We start from the raw sequence: 24,962 nt of genomic DNA on the forward strand, positions 1-24,962 counted from the left end.
CGGACCAAGCCAAGGGCTGAGCAGAGTTCAGGATGTGCTTGGAGACCAGGTGTTGGGGGGTCTGGTGGGGCTGAGAGCCAGGCATGTTGGGACAGAAAGATTTTACTGTTTTCTTCCTCTCTGAGTCTCAAGCTCCCTCACCCGGAAAGAGAGCTGTGAACAGTGCCCGCCTCAGAACCAGGAGTCTGGAGGGCACGGTGTGCAGAGCTCCAGACAGCAGGGGCCCAGACGTACCCCTCACTGTGAGACTGCTGTCCTCCAGGCTCCCGACACACCCACCCCGCCCTCCGAAACAGGGAGGATGCAACCACATCCTGCCTGATCTTGAGCTGCCTCCACCCCCCACACCTGGCATCCTGCTGTGAAATACTCATTCTGGACTCTCCAGGGCAGGCTGTGGCAGGCCCCAGGCCCTCTCCTCTTGGCCCTTCCTTTCCTGTCCTCAGTTGTTGGGTGCGCCCCTGGATGTGGACTCGGGGAGCCAGGACAGGAGAGACGGGAGGGCGAGCTGGTGTCTCGAAGTCCGGGTGTCTCAGCTGGAGGCTGGCTGCATGAGTCAGCGGGCCCTCCCCTGGACTGCCACTTTCCCAGGAGTGTGGGTGTGTAGGAGCCAGCTGGTCATTAGAGGACCCGGGCCTTCCTGTCGTCCTGTCCTCACCTGGAGGGCTGACCCCTGGGCTGGAGCCACCAGCCCAGGGCACTGCTGATGTCTGCTGGCCCTGCGGTGACCTGAGTTCTGGGAACCCCGGGGCATGGGGTAGCTGCACTCCTCAGCTCAGTGTCTTGGTACCGCTGGCGTGTGGGGCCTCTGGGTCGGTAGAGAGCAAGCACACACAGTGCAAGGACCCAAGCGAGGAGGTGGAGGGATAGGCCCGGGCTTGGTCTTTGCTCTGCCCTCAGCAGCGTGACACGGGGCAGGTGACTTCACCTCTCTGAGCCTTAGTTCCCCTATCAGTGGAGTGGGGCCAAAGATAGGCCTTTCTTCTGGACATGGAAAGGATTCCATGAGGGGGACCCCGTGGGAAGGACTAGCACGGTGTGTGGCACGCATCCATCTAAGTGGCCCGATTTCCTCACAGGGTCCTGGTTTGCTTTCCTCCTGTCCTCCGCACCCATCCCAGAGCGCCCTAGAAGGACGTGACAGGAAGTTTGCCGGGAGGCCCTGTGTAAGGAAGGGTTCGTTACCATTGTCATTATTTGTATTATCAGGAATCAAAATAAGGTGCCCCAGTTCCATACCCTTGGGCACCCTCGTTGCTCCCCAAGAGAAACAGACCCATTTATCAAAACACAGGTATTTACACCTTGGTTTAAAATCTAGATTAGAAAATAGGGCATAAAGTAAAACCACAATTTTATTTTTAAAAAATAGACACAGAAAGGACTGGAAGGTTATTACTCATTGAAAAGCCAACAGTGGGTAACCCTGGGTGGTGTTTTTTCGGAGGATTTCAATTTTGTCCTTATGCTTTTTATATTTTCCTGGCATTCTCCTGTGAGCATCTAGTACCTTTTTCATCTCGTTGTGTCTTACAGACCGTTCGTTGTAAGAGCAATGTACCTTGGCAGGTTGACCAAGGACGGGATTCCTTCCGCACATTTATTTTGTTGCTCACCTCCTGTATGTCAATGGCTGGATTTCCTGAATGTAGTTTCTTACCAGGGTTCCCCAACGTTGGTCAATCATTAGTGTCATCGAAGTCACATATTAAAAAATCAGGTTCCCCGGCTCTACCCAAGACCTACTGAACTGGACTCTGGCGGGAGAACCTGAATTTCCTTTTGCACACACACGGACGCACACAGCCTGAGATAATTTTCCATAAATACATATGTGTGATCATGTGATCCGGCTTCGAGAGAACAACCTTTTTTTCTTGCTCTCTCTCTCAGTCGCCTCCCCCAGGAGCCTGTTGGCACACTTGCTATGTCCTCGGTTTCCCCCAGTGTTCGCGGAATCCTGTATGGACATAACTACATGCACACATGTAGGAGTTGTTAGACATCCCTATTTGTTTTATAAAAGTGAGTTTATATTAAGACCCTTCTTCTGCATTTGACTTTTCTCACGTTGCAGAAATCTCTTCAGGTCACTGGAGCAGCTTCATGGCAGCTGGCTCCGAGTGAACTGGGTGTTTTCAACAAGCCCTTCTGGTCAGTCTGAACATGAAGAGGATGGATCTAGACGGGAATTCCCGAAAGCTCTTCCTACAATTCAGGGGAGGCTGTGGGAGGCTGCATTAGTGGTCTGTTAGCGTGGGCCCTGACCTCAGTGCTCAGTCTTCCTGTCTGTTAAATCGGGAGGCTGCCTTCCTTCTCCCACGGCGGTGTCTCAGCCACCCGGTTGTCTCTAGAGAAAGGCCGATCCACAGGTTGGCCCATGAGTGTCAAGGCTGGGTCTCCCCCACTAGACTTGAGGTAGAACTTTGAACAATAAGTCCATTGTCTCCTTCCCCTGACCCCTTGGTCCCAGAAAGCCAGGCTACCCTGCAGTAACCCCTCCTGTGGGTCCCTTTCAGGTTGAGCCATGATTCCGGTGACGGAGCTCCGCTACTTTGCGGACACGCAGCCGGCGTACCGGATCCTGAAGCCGTGGTGGGACGTGTTCACCGACTACATCTCCATCGTCATGCTGATGATCGCGGTCTTTGGGGGCACGCTGCAGGTCACCCAGGACAAGATGATCTGCCTACCTTGCAAGTGGGTCACCAAGGACTCCTGCAACGACTCGTTCCGGGGCTGGGTGGCCCCAGGCCCAGAGCCCCCGTACCCCAACGCCACGATCCTGCCGACCCCTGACACGGGCCCCACGGGCATCAAATACGACCTGGATCGGCACCAGTACAACTACGTGGACGCCGTGTGCTACGAGAACCGTCTGCACTGGTTTGCCAAGTACTTCCCCTACCTGGTGCTTCTGCATACGCTCATCTTCCTGGCCTGCAGCAACTTCTGGTTCAAGTTCCCGCGCACCAGCTCCAAGCTGGAGCACTTTGTGTCTATCCTGCTGAAGTGCTTCGACTCGCCTTGGACCACGCGGGCCCTGTCGGAGACGGTGGTGGAGGAGAGCGACCCCAAGCCGGCCTTCAGCAAGATGAACGGCTCCATGGACAAGAAGTCGTCGACGGTCAGCGAGGACGTGGAGGCCACCGTGCCCATGCTGCAGCGGACCAAGTCTCGGATCGAGCAGGGCATCGTGGACCGCTCGGAGACGGGCGTGCTGGACAAGAAGGAGGGCGAGCAGGCCAAGGCGCTGTTCGAGAAGGTGAAGAAGTTCCGCACCCACGTGGAGGAAGGGGACATCGTGTACCGCCTGTACATGCGGCAGACCATCATCAAAGTGATCAAGTTCATGCTCATCATCTGCTACACCGTCTACTACGTGCACAACATCAAGTTCGACGTGGACTGCACCGTGGACATCGAGAGCCTGACGGGCTACCGCACCTACCGCTGCGCCCACCCCCTGGCCACGCTCTTCAAGATCCTGGCGTCCTTCTACATCAGCCTGGTCATCTTCTACGGCCTCATCTGCATGTACACGCTCTGGTGGATGCTGCGACGCTCCCTCAAGAAGTACTCGTTCGAGTCCATCCGCGAGGAGAGCAGCTACAGCGACATCCCCGACGTCAAGAACGACTTCGCCTTCATGCTGCACCTCATCGACCAGTACGACCCGCTCTACTCCAAGCGCTTCGCCGTCTTCCTGTCGGAGGTGAGCGAGAACAAGCTGCGGCAGCTGAACCTCAACAACGAGTGGACGCTGGACAAGCTGCGGCAGCGGCTCACCCGGAACGCGCAGGACAAGCTGGAGCTGCACCTGTTCATGCTCAGCGGGATCCCCGACACCGTGTTCGACCTGACCGAGCTGGAGGTGCTGAAGCTGGAGCTGATCCCGGATGTGACCATCCCGCCCAGCATTGCCCAGCTCACGGGCCTGCAGGAGCTGTGGCTGTACCACACGGCGGCCAAGATCGAGGCGCCCGCCCTGGCCTTCCTGCGCGAGAACCTGCGGGCGCTGCACATCAAGTTCACGGACATCAAGGAGATCCCGCTGTGGATCTACAGCCTGAAGACGCTGGAGGAGCTGCACCTCACGGGCAACCTGAGCGCCGACAACAACCGCTACATCGTCATCGACGGGCTGCGCGAGCTCAAGCGCCTCAAGGTGCTGCGGCTCAAGAGCAACCTGAGCAAGCTGCCGCAGGTGGTCACGGACGTGGGCGTGCACCTGCAGAAGCTGTCCATCAACAACGAGGGCACCAAGCTCATCGTCCTCAACAGCCTGAAGAAGATGGTGAACCTGACCGAACTGGAGCTGATCCGCTGCGACCTGGAGCGCATCCCCCACTCCATCTTCAGCCTCCACAACCTGCAGGAGATCGACCTGAAGGACAACAACCTCAAGACCATCGAGGAGATTATCAGCTTCCAGCACCTGCACCGCCTCACCTGCCTTAAGCTGTGGTACAACCACATTGCCTACATCCCCATCCAGGTGGGCAACCTCACCAACCTGGAGCGCCTCTACCTGAACCGCAACAAGATTGAGAAGATTCCCCCGCAGCTCTTCTACTGCCGCAAGCTGCGTTACCTGGACCTCAGCCACAACAACCTGACCTTCCTCCCCGCCGACATTGGCCTCCTGCAGAACCTCCAGAACCTGGCCGTCACGGCCAACCGGGTGAGTGGCCTGGCCGTGGGTGGCCCGCAGGGGGGGGTTGCTCTGGAGGCCCAGTGTCTCAGGACCTCACGTGTGGTTCCCAGCACCCGGAAGGAGCTTGTTGAAAAGAGGGTCCCCGGGCCCCACTCCAGACCGGCTGGATCCGGATCCGTGCAGTTGGGAGCCCACCTCGGCCGCGCACTGCTGCCGAGCTCTCCTGCCAGGAGGAATGGTGTGGTGCAGTGGGCCCATCCCCGAGGTGCCCTGCTGCAGGTTCCTCGCAGGCAGGGATGTGCAGGGCCAGGAGCTCCAAGGCCGGGGGTCCTCTCACGCTCTTGGGGCTGGGTTATGGGAGGCAGGACTTAGCCTGGAGCTGGTGGTGGTTTCCTCAGCTTGTCCACGACCACATTTGGAGCTGAAGGACCAATGTGGGCCCACCAGGGACAGACACGGTGTGGTGGCTACGGCCCCCCGAGGTGAAGCCAAACCGTCTCCACGGCTCCTAGCACCACTCTCACCCCTCCCCTCTGCATTGGGGGTGGCGGAGGGCAGAGCTGGGCTTAGCTGGGGCTGAATTTTCAGTTGCCTCTCTGGAGAGGAAGTAGTGCAAACCGTTGCGGGCGGCAGTGTGGGAGGCCACGCCCTGGAGACACCCTTGAGACCGTTGGCAGTCCCTGTGCAGTGGCACCTGGGCACTAGGCCCTCGCCTGGCCTGAGAAGCAAGGACAGCTCCACAGAGGCAGGCGGATGGGATGGAGGGCAGGTGCTCCTGTGGCTTTGTGGTCTGGCCTTTGCAATGGAAACAAAGTCACAGCCTCTGGGGGGACCTCCCCCTGTCCACTCCTCCTGGCGACCTGCAGGGAAAGGCCAGAACAGATCTTGGAAAGAACAGATCTTCCCGTCCCTACTTTCAGGGCAGAGACTCATAGTGAGGTGGATGGTGATGGAAGTCTGGCAGTCCGTGGCCAAGGGCTGGGAGACCAATGGGAGGGCCCTGACTGAGCCACCACCTCTGCGCCTCCATTGCAGGCAGTGGCATGGAGCAGCCCTGGCGGTTAGAGAGCACTTGCTCTATGTCAGCCTATGCAGGGCACAGTCCTCCAGCAGCCCCAGACACGGAGGCAGGCAGCCCCCGAAATCCCCTGCCCGGGAAAGGACACGCCTTTTCCAGTGTGACTCAGATTGGAGAGTCTGGGCACGCCAGACCTCGGACCACTTAGACGCCTCGCTCCCTGCCTCTCTGACTGCAAACCAACCTGTGTCCTCCATATACCAGAGATGGTGGCAAATCCCCCAAATTAAAACGGTGCATACGTGGGAGAGTGAATGAGGGAGAAGGTCAGATCCCAGGTTGCTTCCCTCTGGAGAATCTGCCCCCAGAGCCTGGGACCCTCCCATTGATCAGGAAAACTGGGCTCCTGGGCAGAAGCCATGTTTGGAGAGTACCAGAAACCCCAACCCTTGTTGAATACGTGTAAGGGGCCCACGTGGCTCCCTCAGAGCACAGTATGGGCCAGATTGCCCCTGGAGTTGGGTCAGATGTGGTCATCCCACAACCCTTTGGAACGCCTGTTGTGTCCTGCTCTGTCGGGAGCGGTGAGGGCACAGGGCTTGATGGGCCCTCCAGCAGGGGGAGGGTACGGCCAGCCTCCAGCCTGGTTCCCTGTCCTGTCCTCCACCCCAGCTCCTCACCCCCAGCATGCTTGTTAGGTCATGCCTCTTGGCTGAGGTCACTTCTCAGGAAAGGAGCTGGCGGCAGGCAGGCACACTGTCCCCAGGAAGGAGACCCTCCGACACCCTGTTTCTTGCACTGCTTAATCACATCCTGTCCCCGCCCCTGGAATGCCAGAAGCCTTATAGGGAAAATAGCTCACTTGGGCGCTCTTAGTCGGGCTCCTCCTTTTAAGCCAGAGCCCCTCTCCTTCCCTCTGGGCCTTGATGGCTCCTCGTGGGCCACGTTGGCCTGCAGGTAGGCCAGCAGGGGTGGGGATGGCCCTTGACTACTATTTTCCCAGGTTTAAACTTACGCTAAGGAATACCTTGATAAGGCAGTCATTCCTTCGTCCACTCAATCATACGTTCATTGATTTGGCAAATTTTTTCTTTTCTTTTTTTGAGTACTCCTAGTGTGGAATGAGGTGGTGGGGACACAGGGACGAACAAGGCCCACGGGCCACCCATCCTGAGCTCACCATCTCGTAGGGAAAGACAAGTAACCAACAATTAGCACAGTGTGACGAGAGCTACGCTGGGCCACGAGGCGCCTGGGAGCACAGAGTGGCCTCAACCCACACTAACCCAGGGCTGGCGGGCTTCCTGGAGGAAGGGACATTTCACCTGGCTCTGAGGGATAAGGAAGAGTAAGCCAGGCGAGACGAAAGGGAGAGTGTAGTAGGTCCTGTCCAGAAGTAACTGAAAGCGGCTGGGGAGGAGCAGTGAACCTCTCCTACAATTTGGACTTTCCCCTGAGGGCAGGGGCCAGGCTGTTCACCAGGGCTGGTAGGAGCGTCCTGTTCTTCCCACTTCTATTTAGATGATCGTATTTTTATTTATTTCATGTCCATTCTCCTTGCCAGGCCCTAAGCTCTCATGACAAGGACCTTGGCTCTTTCGTTCAATGCCTGACTTGTAGCAAATGTTCACCGAATTCTTGCTGATTAAGTGGATAGAGGAGCAAGCTGACTTGCAATTTAGAGAGATGGTTCTTGCTGCGGTGTAAGGGGGTGGTTTGGGGGGCACGATAAGCGGTCATGGGGTTATAGAGACCCTGCAGGAGCAGGGGTGGGGCGTGCCTGCACTGGTAAAGACTGCCAGGGATGGGGAGACACGGGCGGATTTCGGAGAGACTTTGGAGGTAGAACCCACAGGATGTGGGCTGGGTTGGATGGGGAGGAAGGGAGTTGTCTGGGTGACTCCAGGTTTCTTACGTGGCTGTCTGGATAGGTGGAGGATCATTGAGACAGGACGCTGGAGGAGGCACAGGTTTTCAGAGAGGAGAGCGCATGCTCCATCCTGGGTGTGTGGGGCCCTGCGGAAATATGGCCCATACTGTGCTCTGAGGGAGCCACGTGGGCCCCTTACACGTATTCAACAAGGGTTGGGGTTTCTGGTACTCTCCAAACATGACTTCTGCCCAGGAGCCCAGTTTTCCTGATCAATGGGTGGGTCCCAGGCTCTAGGGGCAGATCCTCCAGAGGGAAGCAACCTGGGATCTGACCTTCTCCCTCATTCACTCTTCCACATATGCACCGTTTTAATTTGGGGGAGAGGAACAGGATTTGCCACCATCTCTGGTATATGGAGGACACAGGTTGGTTTGCAGTCAGAGAGGCAGGGAGCCAGGCGTCTAAGTGGTCCGAGGTCTGGCGTGCCCGGACTCTCCAATCTGAGTCACACTGGAAAAGGCGTGTCCTTTCCCGGGCAGGGGATTTCGGGGGCTGCCTGCCTCCGTGTCTGGGGCTTCTGGAGGACTCCTTCCTGGCTCTGCACCCTTGGACACATTGCATTTCACCTTTCCAGGCCTCAGCCTCCTCAGCAGGAAAATGGGGACAGTGACAGAGCAACCTCAGAGCTGGTAGGGTCCCTCCCACCCATCACATCTGAAGGAGGTCGTTTTAGGACAAATAGGCTCCATAAGAATTAATGTTTATAGCTGACACTCACAGAAGGGCAGGAGAGAAGCTGGCATTTAGGGTGCTCATCCTGGGTGCTCCTTGTTTGCTCCTTATTCATCCAAGTGTGACTACTTAGCAGCGTGTGAGCTGTTGAACCAGGTTCAACTTGGCTTCACCACTTTCCAGCCGTGAACTGCTAGGCAAGTTAGCTTCTGCAGGGCCTCAGTTACCCCATCTGTAAAATGAGAAGAGTGTTTATAGAGTATTTACAGATAGTTCCGAGGGTTCAATAAATGAATAGTCTCAGTGCGACCCTGCCCTGCCCTGCCCTGCCCATGTAGTGAGCTGCTAATGGATGTTGCCTGTTATTCAAATTTTGCAAAATCAGAAGGAGGGGACTCCAAATGGCCAATACTGGGCTCCCTGCACTCATGATCAGCCTGTGAACTTGACAGATGAGGAAACTGAGGCCCAGGGAGGGAAAATAACACAGCTGGGATTCTCACCCCTATTGGTGAGCTCTCCCAGTTCTCAGCAACATTTAGAGGTGTGGAATTTTCTCAGCGTGCTGCTCTGCTTTCAAAATTGTTCTTAAACCAGGCAGGACCAACAACAGGGGTCTCCCAGCACCTGGCTCCTGGTGATCCCTGGGTGTTGGAGAAGGGGGTGGAGTTGGTAGTAGCTGGCTGGTGTGATATGCTTCTTCGGGTACCAGATGTTGGGAGACAGCAGGGAACAAGGTGGACCCAGTCCTGCCCTCTCAGAGCCCACAGTTCCGGTGACAGGTGATCACTCAGTTTGACCATGGAGAGATCAGTGCTATTGGTGGGACATGGGTGCCATAGATGCCCCAGGGGGTCAGGGAAGGCTTCCTGGAGGAAGTGACTGCAAAGCTGAGACCTAAAGTATACATACAAGTAGAAGTGAGCCAGATTTTGGCCCAGATTGTGCTGGTGCTGGGCCAAGTGAGCTGAAATGGGCCTCATAGAAGGTGCCGGGGGAGGGAGGGAGGGCGGGAAGGGAAGCCTCTGCCCGGAGGCCCTGAGGTCTGAGCTGTGCCCACCTCACTTTTCCCCCTGCTCCTTCCTTCCGCTCCAGATCGAGGCACTCCCCCCAGAGCTCTTCCAGTGCCGGAAGCTGCGGGCCCTGCACCTGGGCAACAACGTGCTGCAGTCACTGCCCTCCAGGGTGGGCGAGCTGACCAACCTGACCCAGATCGAGCTGCGGGGCAACCGGCTGGAGTGCCTGCCCGTGGAGCTGGGCGAGTGCCCGCTGCTCAAGCGCAGTGGTCTGGTGGTGGAGGAGGACCTGTTCAACACATTGCCCCCCGAGGTGAAGGAGCGGCTCTGGAGGGCCGACAAGGAGCAAGCCTGAGCCATGGCAGCAGCCGAGCACAGGGACCACCAGGGGTCCTCCGGCCCTGGAACCCGGAAACCCGGGCCAGCCAGCCCAGCCTCCACCGGGGCAGGAGCCTGGGGTCGGGGTGACAGCACAGTACCTGAGGGGCTGGCCCCTTTTCTCCCTCTGAAACTCATGCCCCCCAGGGCAGGCGCCTGTTGGGGAGCTCTGTCTCCCAGCGCAGTGTTTGGACAATCAGGACCTCCTCCCTGGAGGCCATCTCTGCCCCCGAGGCTGAGCCGAAGCCAGAGGTCCAGGGACGTCTACTTAGCTCTTGGTATTTATTTTTCTCCACCTCCTCGCCCCCGTGCCCCCCCATAACTTATACATTCCCAAGTATGTTCAGCTCAGATAGGGGGTGTTTAAGGAAGGGTGGGCTGTGTTTCCCTTTTCCTTTTGTGGTGATGCCGCCAGCAATTAGTGCCCACCCAGCCTTGAACAGAGTGGTCCAGGGTGAACCAGCTGTGGGACGGTCGCCCCAGTGGTGCCAGGCTGGGCTCTGGCGGCACGGCCATGGGAGAGCAGGCCACCAGGTGGAAAGGCCAGGCCTGGGGCTTGCCTCATCAGTTTTAGATGTGTTTTCTTTTTTTTTAAGTAAAAATTTTTTAAGCTTTGAAAATGAAGGGTTTGGGTATTAATAAGAAAAAAGCTAAAAAAAACCCAAAAAGCAACACTAAAGGCCAGTGAGTTGGAGTTGGGGTTGGTGGGGGAAACTGTGTTCCTTGAACAGAGCAGCGAGACACTGAATTGTGTTTCCTCCCCCCTGGGGTGCAGGCTGCAGGATGTCTTCCAAATGTGGTGTGACCTTGGTCCAGAGTTCTGTTTGTTCCTCTCCTCCCCTAAGGCGGGGATTTTTTTGTTTTGTTTTGTTTTTGGTGTCTTGTTTTCTTTCTCCTCCATGTGTCTTGGCAGGCGCCCATTTTTGTGGCTTTTGGCCAAAGGGAATGTTCTGGAGCTGCCAAGAGGGGAGGAGACGCGGGTTGGCTAATCCCCGGATGAACGGTGCTCCGTCCTCCCCCACCCCTCCCTCATCACAGTGTTAAGGAGCCGAGAGGAGCTACCTCGCCCGGACTCTGCTTTCCCACCTCATGTATCATGAGTTTGCCCAGTGCCACCACTAGCCTCAGCTGCTTACATCAACCTTGTCCCCACCTGGTCCTTCAGAACAGACTGTTGGAGGCGGGGTCACAGGTGGGGACATCGCCGCTAGAAGAGCAGGCTCCCCAGGTTTTGGTTCCAGTTTCTGTCCCAGGTGCCTTGGCACACGTGGCCCACTCAGCACCTGGGGGCGGGAAGCCACCTCACTTTAGATCAGTCACTGGGGTCCCCGCCTTAGATCAATCACTTGGACACTAAGGCACGTTTTAGCGTCTCTTGTCTTAACAATTATGTCTATTTGTCCATTTGTGTTTCCTGCGTCGTGTCATCGGATATAATCCTCAGAAATAACGCACACTAGCCTCTGACAACCATGAAGCAATCCGTTACCTGTGGGTCTGAACTTGTAGACTCATTCAAATATCAAATAAATCTGTAACAGAAAGTAGCCTTTGGAGGCCTCCATGTTGTGGGGGGACCCTTCCCTCAGCTCTGAGGCCGGCTGGGCCCTGTGGACTAGTTTGTTGAGTGAGTACTTATTGTGGACCTACAAGATAGTTAACTGTGCTCCTCTCCCCATGCCGTGGACGTGAGCTGGACAGAGCGGCTGTGACGTGTCGGGCGTGGGCCCTAGCCAGGGCCTCCACAGTCGGCATATTCTCTGCCGGCCCAGGCGTGGTTTGGGCCCTCATGGGCTTTGATGGGAAGGGGGAGGGAGGGGAAGGCACTGAAATGGGAGTCAGTAGTCTGAGGGCCTTCAGTCATCCATTCAGTCATCCCCTAAATGAAGCTGGGCAGGCTCGTTCCCTCCCGTGGCCTCCATAGCTCCATCTGTACAATGGGAATTTCCACTCGGTGCTCTCATAGGTCACTGTCATACCAACAGCCAGTCCCCCAGGCTCTGCAAAGGTGGGGCTGAAGTCACACGGGAGAGCCCGACCTGCTCCCAGCCCCTCTGAGGGCCTGCTGAAAGTGCTGGGGTCCAGGGCGGAGGCTCAGGGAGATGGGCAGAGCTGCCTTCAGATACTAGCTCTGCTATTTATCTGATGTTGGGCCTCAATGTCCTCATTTGTAAAGTCAGGATGCTGTTGGCAATCTTGCAGGATTGTCCTGAGGCTTACACATGATAATTATGCAGGTCGGCGGAGTTTTCAGCAGAGACCTGGCTCCTAGTACCCAATAAACGACATCTTTATCCTGGACCAGCGAGGCTTGCCCTGGGCTTATGTAGGGGCCCTGGGGCGGTGGTCTTTTGGTGAAGGAGAAATGCGCTTGGGTCTGACCTTGTCCTTAGCAATGAGGCCTTACCTGTTGCTTGGGTACCTCCTCTGGGACAGGCCAGAGTCTATCCCCCCTAACTCCATGGGCTCTGACCCCTGCAGATGACCTCAGGACTTTGTCCCTCTGCCCTGGTTGTGGGCTTTCTGACTAGGAGACTGAGCAACGGGCCAGGACCCCCTCTAAGCCCCTTTGGGTCCCCACAGTGGAGGCCTTCCCTTCCTGTCTGGTCTGGCCCTCCCTACCAACTCCCATGCCCTCTCCCCAGCCTTGGGGCCACCCAGTGCTCAGAGCAGGAATGTTTGATCTGAAGCTGGTTAGCTTTTGAAAAAACCAACACCACCCACCCACTTCTCAAAGCCTGAGCTTTGAGAATGAAGGAACAAAATCGAGGGAGGCCCAGCTCCTCCCCCTCTTATACCCTCCACCCCAGGACTCGCCACCCCACTTAAAACCACAAGGGTGGTCTTTTTTCTGATTACAACAGCAATTGGAAAACTTGCGGAAGTTCAAAAAATAAAATTAAAATACCCTCACATTCTACCCAGTACAGCCCCTGCTAACTTTTGGTGAATAGTTGGTATTTACTAAGAGCCAGGCCCCGCGTCAAGCTCTTTATCAGCAGTAAAGCATCGTCCTCCTTACAAGAGGTACTTCTTATCCCCAAATTACAGATGGGGAAAGTAAGGCGTGCGTGAGGACTGACCCCAGTCTGCCTCATTGACTCGCCACTACTAGCCTTTGGTGGGGTTCCCAGGAGATTTGCTAGTCCACCCCAAGGGACCCTCACTGTACTCCTGGCACGTGCCCCTGTTGAGTGGCTGCATCAGAAGGGGCCAGGACAGAGAGCTGAGTCTCCGCTGGATTTCCCACATGGGTCTTTTGCCTGCCCTCCTCACCCAGCCTAACCCCTCTGAACCTCTTGTCCCTGCAGCCTCAGGAGCCTGGCGAGGCAAGCAGCGACTCCCAGTGCGCTGGCCCAGAAAACACAATGTGACTCTGGGCCAAGGCTCCTGGGGGCTGAGCTGTGTCCCCATGTTCACTCCCGAGACACTCTGTCCCTTCGCCATTCAGAAAGCATCATTTCAGGGACAGCCAGTGCTGCTTTTCAGAGCTGCAGCCAGAATAGCCTGTCTACTGAGCAGGGCCAGCTAGTTGGGTGGGTGTATGTGTGCTGTTCCAACCTATGGCCTCCACTGGACCAGCCTAACTCGAGACACCAAACATCGTGGGCCTGGGGTGGGGGTGGAGAACAGGAACCATGGCTCTCCCTCGTGCTGAGAATCCAAGCCCCCACTCCCTAGCCCCTTCCTTCTTCTAAGATCGCCTTTATCTTCTGCCTTCCTCTGAGCTGCCGGCTAATGTACAGCCTCCCTTCCATAATCCTCCCAGGACCTAGAGAATTTCAGAGCTGGGAAGAGCCCAGACAGCTCCCTGAGGACCTCTTCCACCTTTGGAATGCAAAGTCACACAGGGCCAGTCTGGTGTGCACGCCCCCCAGACCCACACTGCATTCCCTCTCCTTCCCCCCCAAGTGTTGATGCTGGTGGCCTGGGAACTTTCTAATCCCCAACTGTCAGAGGTCACAGTTAGTGGTGGCATCTGGACTGGCATTCAGGTGTCCTCCTGTTGGCCCAGCTTCTTTGCCCAGATACTCCTGGAATTCAACTTCTGGGCACCTGGTAAGCAGCCAGCCCCAGTGGTTTCTGGAAAGTGGGAGGGAGCAGTGAAAAGCCAGGAAGGAGACCAGAAAGAGCTAATCCTGGATGAGCTGGGAGGATGGACCCAGTGTCTGGGGTCAGGGCAGAGGCAAGGGCCCCTCCAGGCACAAAAGCCAGAGGGGGCTGGAAAGGACTAGGGGTCAGCCTGGAGGGGGCCCAGGCTGGGGTGGGGGCAGGGCAGGGATTGGGTTTTCTCTGGGTAGGGAAGGGTTAAGTCCTCTGTGACTCCCAGGCTCAATCCACTCACCCCTCCTGACCTTCTTCCTCTCCAGCCTTGGGCTCAGCACGCAGCAGAGCTACCGTGAGCCCAGCCTCCTTCTCATGGCCTGCCTGAGCCTCTCGCAGCTCCAGAAGGTAGGGGCCTGCAGGATGGGGCTGGGAGGGTCAGGTAAGAGTGGGGAGCCCCTCCAAACCTCTAGTAGTGCCCAGTTCCCTGGAACTCAACCCCCGCCCTTGCCATTTTTCAGAAGAGGAAACAAGCTCAGAGTGGTTGGTTCCCACCCACGACCTCTAACTTCTCCTCACACAGCCCGGGGACATCCAGACCGCAGGACCGGGGTGGGAAGGGAATGTGTGTGTCTGACTGAAACCCGTAATAAAGCACTGGGATGAGCCAGTCGGGGCCGGGATCCGGGCCTGCGGGGAGGGGGAGGCGGGGCCAGAGCCGGGGCGGGGCGGGGGGTCCGGGGGCGGGGCCAAGGAGGGGCCGTCCGGTTCCCGGAGCCAGACTCGGGCTCCAGGGTCCCACGTGCTTTCAAAGACTAACTCGAGGGAATTAGAGCAACCGCAGACTTTTAAATAACATGACCCTTATAGTTACTGATGGCAAAAGAAAAAATACAGAAAAGAGGTTAATTTTAAATCACAAATTCTTACACTGATACAATATCTAGAATCTCTATAAGGTCCATCATAATAGCTACCGCTTATTGCGTATTGAGTGATTGCCATATGCCCAAATTCTCATGATGGCTGGGACACTAATTTGTACTCGGCTTTTTAAAAAAATCAGGGACATAGTCTCATGTCAGTAAATATTTTTTACCACGTGATGTTTTTCAGCTGTGTCGTGTACCTGATAGACCATACTTTGTTGAAGGATTCCCCTTGCCACTTCTGATTTATTGCTGTCATTAAACAAGCCTCAGTGAATACCCCCATACAGACATCTTTGCTCCCCCATTTGCCAATCCCCCAACTTCTTAAGAATTCTATTAGTGTGTTTAGGGATCCCAGGAGAGTTAGCTGTGGACGACCCAGTTCTGAAGGAGGCGATTTTCAGTTTGATACTGAGATGAGGATTAAGTTTCTATCATGCAGAGCTGCCCAGAGACAGAAGGGCCCGGGGTGGGTGGTCATGAAGGTCTCAACATTCTGTGCGTGAGTGGAAGCCAGAACTGAGCATTCATGGGGGGGGAGGGAGGACAGAGGGAGGGAGGGGTTGGGGGGTGGTGTCAGTAGTTGGAAATCAGACACTTCACAGTGGCTTCAGGTGACTTTCAATGCCCCTGTTCAGGTTAGGACTTTATAATGCTCTGCAAGCAAACGTGTAGGTATCCCTTCTCTCCTTATCTTTATCAATAGCCTCAGAGTAGGAGGACTGGAGGCAAATCAGAATAAGCCATCGGTTTTAACTGCCCACTGGCTGCCCACTGCACTCAGGATAAAGCCCAGCTCCAGCCTGGCCCGCCCCGCTGCTGCCTCCCTTCCACTCCCACCCTCACTGTGCTCCCAATTCCTCCTGTTCCTCCCTTGCTCAGGGCGTCACACTTCCTGCTTCCTCATCTGGAATGCGCTTCCCTGTCTTTTGACTCCCATTATTCTGCTGGTCCCCTTTAAATGTCACTTCCTCAGAGCTGCTGCCCTGAGACCCCTCCATCCTCCCCATCTGGTTTACATTAGACTCAAGCCTTTAGTTCTCTCACTGCCCTCTCCCTCCTTGCACTCAGCAGTTTGTGATAGTTTGTTCCCCTGTGTGTTGGTTTGTTCCATCTCCTTTGCTAGACTGTAAGCGCCAGGAGGGCAGGCATCACGGCTGGCTTGCTCATTACTGAATCTCCAGCTCCTAAAATCATGTCTGGTACACAGTAAATGCTCAACCAATTTTATTAGGTTGGTGCAAGTAATTGCGGGTTTTGCAATTATTTTCAACCTTTTAAACTGCAATTATTTTTGCACGTGTTTCCCTGAAAATAAGACCTAGCCAGACAATTAGCTCTAATGCCTCTTTTGGAGCAAAATTAATATAAGACCAGCCTTATTTTGCTATAATATAAGACCGGGTATAATATAATATAATATATCGGGTCTTATATTAATTTTTGCTCTAAAAGATGCATTAGAGCTGATGGTCCGGCCAGGTCTCATTTTCCGGGAAACGGTAGTTGAATAACGAATGAGGTTGTATTTCTCTGTGACCCAAGCCCACTGGAGGGGAAGGTGGGGTGCACCTTTCCTTCCCCCTCTTTCTTCCTTCATTCCAGCAGCCAATATTAATTGCTTCTCACTGGGTTGCCAGACACCAGGGCCAGGGGTGGGGACAGAGCAATGAACAGGATACTTTGTCCTGCCTTCACTTAGCTTTGGGTTTGGAGGAGGGGTCAAATCAGTTCTCATAAAGATCATTTGAGGGCTGGGGGAAGCCTGAGTCTCCTTCCTGCCTGCAGTTCCAGGAGGATGGATTCCTGGTGTTGGAAGGATTCTTTTCTGCAGACGAGTGTGTGGCCATGCAACAGAGGATTGGTGAGATCGTGGCCAAGATGGACGTCCCTGTCCACTGCCGCACGGAATTTTCCACCCAGGAAGAGGAGCAGCTGCGAGCCCAGGTAGGTGATGGGATCTGGGCTTTGATGGGGAGTAGTGGGGGGCTCGCTCAGTCCCCAGCCAGAGCAGTAGCCTGGAGGCCCATGGCTTGCTCTGCGTTCTGACAACAAATTAGGCCCCAGCCTTCCATGTACCGGGCTCCAGGCTAGGTGCCTTAAATGCATATTTCCTTCACTCCTCACTATGCATGTAGAAGGTCAGAATTATGGTCCCCATTTGACAGGTGGGGAAAATGGAGCTCGGCTCACTTGTCCCAAACCACAGGGTAGTAACTGGTAAGAGTATGGATTGGAACCTAGATGTGATACCAAATCCGAGCTGTTCACTGCTCTGCTGTGCTTCCTCCGTAGTTCTCCTGCCACAAAGAGCCTCCTGTGGTCAGCAACCCAGGAGCCTGTGATTCTGATGCAAGGCTTACCCCGGAATGAGATTAGAAACTCTGCTTGTTTCCCTCCAGTGACCTGATAGGACTCAGTACAGTTTGAAATGGGGAAGTTGAGACGTGGGGGGGTTCTCTTAACTCTTCCTAGTCTGAATTTATGAGCCTGTCTGATCCGGGCCTCCAAGCCAAAGCTGTCTGTGGTCCAGACCCCTAGTGGTGCTCATTCACACTCGCGTCTGAGGAGCTCCTGCCATCTGGTGGACACAAAGGGAATTACAATGGCTAGAAGCTTTGCAACCCAGAGAACTTGGACTTTAGAAGGAAAAAGGGTTACAGAATGATAATTTCCTCTAAATAGTCAGTTTCATTTGGAAGCACTCCAGCCTTGTAGGTGGGGAAAGCAGAGATGGGGGTCCTGTGACCAGGGTCACTCAAAGGTTCTGAGGAGCTCCAGACACCAGTGAGGGAGTGGTGGGAGGACGGGAAAAGAAAGTGTGTATCTTGGTTTGTAATGCTTGTAAAGAGCTCAGCGCAGTGCCTGGTGCTCAGTAAACCCTCAATATTCACTAGTGATCTTGTGAAAGTCTTTGAAATGGGTACTAAAAGAAAAAAAGATCGGGGGTATCCTGTCTAGTTTTCCCTTCCAGCTTACCTCCACCTTTCATTCTTTGAGTCATTTTACAACTCTGTAAATTGTATAGAACTGACAAGAATGCATAAGATAGTTGTCTATAGAAATGGATATGAACTGGATCTAGCAGACTGCAATTATTACTCAGTGCTGATTACAATTATTCAGAATGCAATTATTATTGCCTTGTAGATAGATCAGTTTTGCATCGATTTGTAAATTCATTTCCACATTGGTTGTTGCCTGTATGTGTGTGGTTCTTGGAATTCTCCTTTGAACATCTTACTGGTTCCCTTGTGAATTAATGAGTTAAAGTAAAGCCTTTGACACATTTCGCATCATTATCTTCAGTATTATTATTACACTTCCCTGACTTGTTTCCCTCACCTAGCTAAGCCTGGAGCAGAGGAGCTAAGAATGATGAAAAAACTTCGTTTTTAGCGGGAAGGGCTTTGAAGGGGCCAGGCAGGTCACACGTGAGAGTCACGCAGGCACATGTGAGAGAAGATGTGCACATGCGAGTGAGTGGCATGGCTGTGCCCCTGGGGAACCCAGGTTGGGGGGTTGGTGCCACTCAACTCCACTCATACGCCACGCAGGAAAGTAGGGAGATATATATGATGGCGGTCTAGGGTGGCTAACGCCATGGGAAAACATGGGGCATCTTCTTGGAGCATCGTTTTCATATGCTAAGAAATTTAAAACATGATGTTAAAATTAACAAGGAGGCTATGAAGAAAATGGAAAAAGATTAGTACAAGCTTATATTCATCGAGCATTTAGCCACACCTTTGCTTCGTGTTTTCTATTTAGCAGCAGCAGCAGCAGTAATACTGCTACTGATAAAAGCAGACATTCACATGGCACTTCACCCCCTTCCAAGGACTGTTCTAGTACTTTGTGTATACCAACTCATAATCCCTACAACACCCTATGTGGTAGGTACCATTGACAGCATCTGTATTTTATGAGGAAACTAAGTCCAGAGAAGTTCAGTAATGTGGTCGTGGTCACACAGCCAGTCAGTGGCAGAGCTGGGAATTGTACCCAAGTGTTCTAGCTCTAGGGTCTTGGTCTCCACTGCTGTAAGATTCAGCCTCTACCAGAAGCTTTCAACAATTCAGGAGAGGTCCGTTCTGTTATTATTCACCTTTTGCAGACAAGGAAACTGAGGCTTTGAGAGGTAAAGCAAGTGATCTAAGCCAACCTGGGAACCAGGCCTGTCTGATTCTAGTGCCTGTCTTTTGAATCACACCTTATTGAGTGTAAGCCATGTGACTTATGAAGAGGTTTCCAAGAAATTCCATGCTTGTAGCTTCCAGCTATGCTTCCAGGCACTTGGGGTTCCCGTTCCCTGTCTGTGCCTCAGTGGACAGGTCTGAGAAGTGCCAGTGGCATCTGCAGCCCTGTGGGATGACAAGCATCTGAGGCCTCTTCCCTCTTCTCCAGGCCCAGCTCAGACCCCGTAATGTTCTCTCAGTCCCTCTGATGTCCCCTCCCCACAGGGCAGCACAGACTATTTCTTGAGCAGTGGTGACAAGATTCGATTCTTCTTTGAGAAAGGCGTTTTTGACAAGAAAGGTTCGGAGCTGGGGCCCTCGTGGTGGGGGTGCACTGGACTCTGGTATCTCCCCACCCCCAGGGCTGGGGGGGTGCTGGGCCAGCTACCCGGGGGAGGCTGGACTCCAGCTCTTCTGCCTTTACCTGTTTCTCGTGCCACAGGAAATTTCCTGGTCCCTCCAGAGAAATCCATCAACAAAATTGGCCACGGTAAGCTGGTGCCTGGGGAAAATGGGGAAACTGAGGTCTGAAGAGTGTAGGGGCGTTACCTAGAGACTAAAGTAATTTATTGGCCCAGAAAATGGCATTTCTGATTACAGCACCCCGTCTGGCCCTGCTCTTCTGCATCGTATGACGCTGATGACCTGGCAGTGAGAAGAGGGGTCCACCGAGCCGCCTGGGCAGCTGCTCACATGCAGACCCCTCAACTCTCTACTCCCTGGCTTGGGGCTGATCCAGGCCCCAGGCATGGGGGCTCTTCGGTCCCACTGATTCCTGGAGCCCCCTTAAGGAGCACTAACATGTTGACATGGTCTTTGTTCTGAGAACCCTCCCCCCCACCAAGCTGGGAAAACCTTTTTTTTTCCCTTTCAGGATCATACATTATAATTGATTTTGTAGACGGCTTATTTTTCTTTTTTTATAACTGATTTATAGATTCAGATATTTTTATTGTGTATTTAGAGCAGAACCCGTGTGTAACTTTTTTATTTTTCCCTTCTTCTGCCTCCCCTCCCCCACTTCAGTTCAAGCCCTTGTTTCTCAGTCTAGTTGGGTAGGACACAGCTCCCTGGCCCTGGCTGGTATTATGAGCCTTGCGCTCCTTCTCGCTGAGGCAGTTGGTTGCTGATTGTTGGTCGGCCGCTCACAGCAGCTCACGGCAGCTCACGGCCACTCAGCTGGCTGCCAGCCACTCATGGTGGCACATGGTAGCCCGTGGCAGCTCTCAGCAGCCCATAGCAGCTCATGGCAGCCCAGCTCCAGGGAGAGGCATTGTTCACAATCTTAGCTGTAGAGGGCGCAGCTCACTGGCCCATGTGGGAATCGACCTCAGCGTTAGGAGCACGGCGCTCCAACCACCTGAGCCCCCCGGGCTGGCCATAGACTGCTTATTTTTAACCTTGAAGTTATATCATGGTGGCTTTGTAAAAATATTGTGGTGAAATATATATAACATAAATTTCACCATGGTAACCATTTTGAAATGGACCATTCAGTGGCATTAAATACATCCAGCCCTCACTTTTTTAAAATGAGGTATAATTGACACATAACATTTCAACCCTCACTTTTTGTAGTAACAATAAAAGCAAATAATGAGAAGAGTGACTATTCCGTGCCAGGCCCTGGGCTGCGGCTGTACATGCATGAGCGCCACAAGTCCTGTGGCAGCCTGGGAGGCAGGGCAGGCCTTCTAGTCCCATTGTACAGAGGACACGGAGGCTTACAGGAGACAAGGCACAAGTACCGAGAGTGCCACCAAGTGATGGCCCCTTGGAGCCCTTTGTCCTCTGAGGAGTGGGGAGTCAGGGCTGGAGTGAGGTTCCCAGATGGCTGAAAGGTCAAGAATAAGGTCATGAGTGGAGTAGAAAGTGTCTGTGGGGCCCATTCCTTGGTTATAAATAGGCAGAAAGCTTACTGTACACAGAATCGTGAGACTGAAGCCTGAGTCTGGATGCCCAGGGCTAGGTGCGGGAGGGATGAGTGGGGACTGGCCAACCAGCCCGCCTCTGTCCCACAGCTCTGCACGCCCATGACCCTGTCTTCAAGCGTGTCACACACTCCCCCAAGGTGCAGGTGAGCAGAGGTAGGGCGAGGGTGGGCGGGGGTCCAGATGAGAGTGTGGGCAGGATGGCAGTGTGACCTCTGCCCCCTTCCAGGCCTTGGCCAGAAGTCTGGGCCTCCAGATGCCTATGGTGGTGCAGAGCATGTACATCTTTAAGGTGAGTTCCCTGTCCTCCCCAGGCCTCAGTTTATCCTCTGTAAAATGGGCACAGTATTCATACCAAGCCCCTCCTTACGATGGGCCAAAAACTGCCTCTTGGAGGAATTATTAATATGGGGGGGAACATGTAAAATCCGCCTTCTCTGGCTAAGGCGCCTGGCACTTGGCTGGTTCTCAGTTAAAATTCAGTGGCAGGAGGGAAGGGGATCCTCAGGACTCCCTCCTCCCATCTTTAGCTATTGAAATGCTGTTCCCAGGTTTCAAGGCCCAGCTCAGTGCCACCTCCACCAAGAAGACTTCCAGCTCCCTTGGGAAGAGAAGGACCGGCCTGGTCCCAGCCTCTTCTGCTGCCCCTCACTTCTGCCTGGTGTTTTGTTAGGCATGTGCGAGGCCCGACGGAGAGCGCCCTGTCGGGCAGGGGGTTTTTCTCTGTGCCACCCTCCTGGGCCTGGCACACAGTAGGTGCTTGATAGATGGGTGCTAACGTGAAATTCTTGGAGGTAAACACCTGTGGCCAAGGAAGAGCTTCCCACAAGACTCAGAGCAGCCCCTGTTCCGTCCTGCCCTCCTCTGGTCTCACCTGGCCCTTCTCTTTCTTGCAGCAACCTCGCTTTGGCGGTGAAGGTGAGCAGAGAGCAAAAGCCATGGAGGGAAATCTGGGACTTTAATGGTTGTCAGATCTTCCGGGGCAGGGAAGGTGCTTGCCAAGATGTCATAGGCCAGGGAGGAGAAGCCACCTTCCATTCCTTCCTGGAATAGTGGATTGGGAAGGTGTCCCTTGGCACAGTGGTTCCTGAACCTGGCCACCACTCCTAGCTGGTTAAAAATACAGATTCCCAGACCCCATTCCCTGAGATCTTGAGTCAGTAGGGCTGCCAGGGCCTGGGAATCTGTATTTTTAGCAAGTTCCTTGGAGGACTGATTCAGCACAGAAATTGTCGATCTAATTCCAAACCCCACTGGATGCACAGATACTCTTTATGGCTTCCCTTGTGGGTGACCTCCAGTGACTGGGAGCTCACCCCCTCACAGGCAGCCCTTTCCTTCCTTGCGTGAGCCCCAGCTGGCCTCCTTGTGACCACCTCCCCCCCATTCAGAGGACAGTGCCCTGAAGGGATGGCCATTCCGTCCCCAAGTCCAGCACCCCATTTCCTTCAGCCATTCCTCCTCCAAATGTTTTGGAGCTCCCCGCTTCCTCTGGACTCTGTCTGGAAGTTTGGTCCCCCAGGAAGGAAGGAGGCAAGACTAGCACCCCTTTACTTTGTTATTACAAACGAAGGTCCTTTGTTCAGTGGTCCTCTGTCCTAGCTGGGCCCCATATCACAAGGGGTAGGTGTTTAAAATGTGGATGCTTGGTCAGTTGTCCCCCCCATTTCACACTCAACTCTCCAGTCTTATACCACCAGGTAGATCATCTGGTGGCTGGAGGTGCTTGTCCCTGGTTACGGACGGTGGCCTTAGTTACCTGGCTGGAATTAAACAATAGCAGCTACTCTTTAGCAAGCAGTTACAATGTTGGGTCCCATGCTGGCACTTTTCGTACATCGTTATGTGGAATCTTCCAACAGCCCCATGAGGTAGATTATTGTTGGGGCCTCTTTAGGGTTTAGGAAAATGAAGCTTTGAGAAGTGAAATCTCGTCTCGAGTCTCCGGGCCAGGAAGTGGCCAGATTCTAACTGATCATGAGAGGACTGCGCTGGGAGGGTTCTGAGAGGACTGGGGAGTGGGAAACAAGGCCAAGGGGAGGTGGGGCTGGGCTCCTCACGCCCAGGTGGGCCTGCCGCAGTCTCCCCTCACCAGGACGCCTCCTTCCTCTACACGGAGCCCCTGGGCCGGGTGTTGGGCCTGTGGATCGCAGTGGAGGACGCCACGCTGGAGAATGGCTGCCTCTGGTTCATCCCTGGCTCCCATACCAGTGAGGACACCTGTCTCTCCCTGCCCACTCATACCCTACCCACCATGGGAGAGGGACCCAGAAAAAAGAGGCTGAAGGCTCCATCTTGGTCTGCAGGTGGAGTGTCGAGAAGGATGGTCCGGGCCCCTGCTGGTTCAGCACCTGGCACCTGCTTCCTGGGGTCAGAGCCGGCCCGGGATAACAGCCTCTTTGTACCCACACCAGTGCAGAGAGGTAGGCTGGATGCAGAAGGCCCTGAGGCCAGGCCCAGCTCACCTGAGGGCTGTGAAGTCACAGAATGAGCGCGTCACTGGACACTGGGAAGTCAGGAGGCAGTGGGATTAACAGCAATGTCTCCCGAATCAGGCTAGATTCCAGACTCTGCTACTTCTGGCCCTTTGGGCAAATGACTGAATCTCTGAGCCTTGGTTTCCCCAAATAGAAAGTGGGGAAGTCAGTGCGACGATGTATCTAAGATGTTCACACAGAACGTGTGTGGCGCACAGCAAGCGCTCAGCAGACGCCAGCTATTAGCGCCTCTCTTCCTTTTGGGAAAAAGAACTGAAGTCCAACTCAGTGATCACTGGCGAGACCCCAGCCGACTGGCACAGTACGGGCAGGTTCCGCCTGGCTCTGCAAACATCGTGGAAAGGGATGCCCTTGCTCAGGCTTGCCAAGGGCATAGGCCCCAGCAGAAGGGACTGGTCCCAGGGGAACCTGCGTCCAACAGCAGCTTCAGACCTTGGCGCAGGCCCCTGAGCTTTCAGGAATGGGAATGGGGAGAACTGCTCGAGTCTTAAAGGGCCCAGTGTCCCTTCCTGCCCTGAGTGTCTTCCTGCCCTGCTGTGTCCCGACCAGGAGCCCTTGTCCTAATCCATGGAGAAGTGGTGCACAGGAGCGAGCAAAACCTCTCCAACCGTTCACGCCAGGCCTACACTTTCCACCTCATGGAGGCTTCTGGCACCATCTGGAGCCCGGAGAACTGGTAGGTGGCAGGGAGGGTGTGTCCCAGTCTTCCTGAAGAGGTCCTGGAGGTTGGAGGGGCCGGGGATACTGGCATCTCAAGGTCATCTTGTCCTCCGCAGGCTCCAGCCAACAGCCGAGCTGCCCTTTCCCCCCCTGTACACCTAAAGGCCCTTGTGAGGCTGGGCACGGTCCCTTCCCAAGGGAAGCTGTGGGCTGCAGACACCAGTGCCTCATCCGACCGCCCAGCTGCAATGGGGAAGTCACATCTCTCCTGTGGGCGTTCCTTCTGCCAGTGTCTGTGCCCCTTGGCCCTGCAGTCGGGCAGGCAAGGGGTGGCAGCCGGGCAGCAGGAGCCCGGCTGGAGGCCTTTCCCAAGATCTGTCTGACCCCTGCCCCCACACAGCCCCCTCCTACAGGCAGCCTCCCAGGCACTTCTCTGCCAGACACTTACTCTCTCAGATAGAGCTCTATGTGGTGTAAGACACTGAATAAAAATGACTTCTGAGTGCAGTTCCTTGATCCTTCTTTCCCAAGCAGCCTTGTTCTCCAGATGACAGTTCTGCTGAAAATCACGCTGGGTACTCTAGCCCTGTCTGGGGAGGTTTGTGTGACTTCCCTAACAGTGAGTCACAGGTAGTGGGCACTCACTCACTGTGCCAAGAGTTTCCCATGTTGTATCTCACTGAGTCCTCACCGATGGACCTCTTACCATCCAGTTTACAGATGAAGAAGCCGACTCATGGGGAGGTTATGTGACCTGCCCAAGTCACACAGCGTTCAGTTGTTCGGCAAGCTCAGCCTGACCCAGAGCCTGCGCTTCTAACCTCTGCGCTCCTGGTACTCCTCTAGGGAGGGGAAAAGACGACCAGGGCTGGGAACCCAGGTCCAGATTCTGGTCCTGGCTCTGCGACCAACTGCTTTCTGGACTCAGGCCAGGCCCTTCCTCTCTCTGGGTCTGTTTTCCTGTCTGTATAATCAGGGGCCAGAC

General features: G+C 54.6%; 2 protein-coding genes across 10 annotated transcripts in view; both read left to right on the forward strand.

Moving 5' to 3' along the window:
- Window positions 1-11,218, forward strand: part of LRRC8A (leucine rich repeat containing 8 VRAC subunit A) — a 24,353-nt gene extending 13,135 nt beyond the window's left edge. The window contains exons 3-4 of one of the 2 annotated variants that reach the window (XM_033122817.1): window positions 2,520-4,684; window positions 9,376-10,313. In XM_033122817.1, coding sequence (XP_032978708.1) covers window positions 2,528-4,684; window positions 9,376-9,651 — 2,433 coding nt within the window. In that variant the 5' untranslated portion in view covers window positions 2,520-2,527 and the 3' untranslated portion in view covers window positions 9,652-10,313. Of the gene's footprint in view, window positions 1-2,519; window positions 4,685-9,375 lie in introns of both variants that reach the window. The other variant, XM_033122816.1, reaches the window with a different exon arrangement.
- PHYHD1 (phytanoyl-CoA dioxygenase domain containing 1) lies at window positions 9,822-24,484 on the forward strand. 8 transcript variants are annotated; one of them, XR_004424642.1, is made up of 14 exons: window positions 11,361-13,733; window positions 14,045-14,126; window positions 16,439-16,597; window positions 16,946-17,002; window positions 19,114-19,189; window positions 19,331-19,378; window positions 20,910-20,965; window positions 21,049-21,111; window positions 21,371-21,492; window positions 21,716-21,737; window positions 22,901-23,029; window positions 23,126-23,242; window positions 23,867-23,993; window positions 24,094-24,484. XR_004424642.1 is itself a non-coding variant. In XM_033122828.1 (14 exons), the coding sequence occupies exons 2-14, from the start codon at window positions 14,094-14,096 to the stop codon at window positions 24,137-24,139; spliced, it is 1,041 nt and encodes a 346-aa protein (XP_032978719.1). In that variant the 5' UTR covers window positions 11,361-13,733; window positions 14,045-14,093; the 3' UTR covers window positions 24,140-24,484. The 8 variants fall into 8 exon arrangements, 6 of the variants coding, with proteins under 6 accessions (XP_032978725.1, XP_032978719.1, XP_032978724.1 ...); XM_033122828.1 differs by having other exon boundaries at window positions 22,915-23,029; XR_004424643.1 differs by lacking the exon at window positions 22,901-23,029.
- Window positions 24,485-24,962: the final 478 nt, after the last annotated feature.

This window comes from Rhinolophus ferrumequinum, chromosome 12, assembly GCF_004115265.2.
Source record: "Rhinolophus ferrumequinum isolate MPI-CBG mRhiFer1 chromosome 12, mRhiFer1_v1.p, whole genome shotgun sequence".
Taxonomy (NCBI): Eukaryota; Metazoa; Chordata; class Mammalia; order Chiroptera; family Rhinolophidae; genus Rhinolophus; species Rhinolophus ferrumequinum.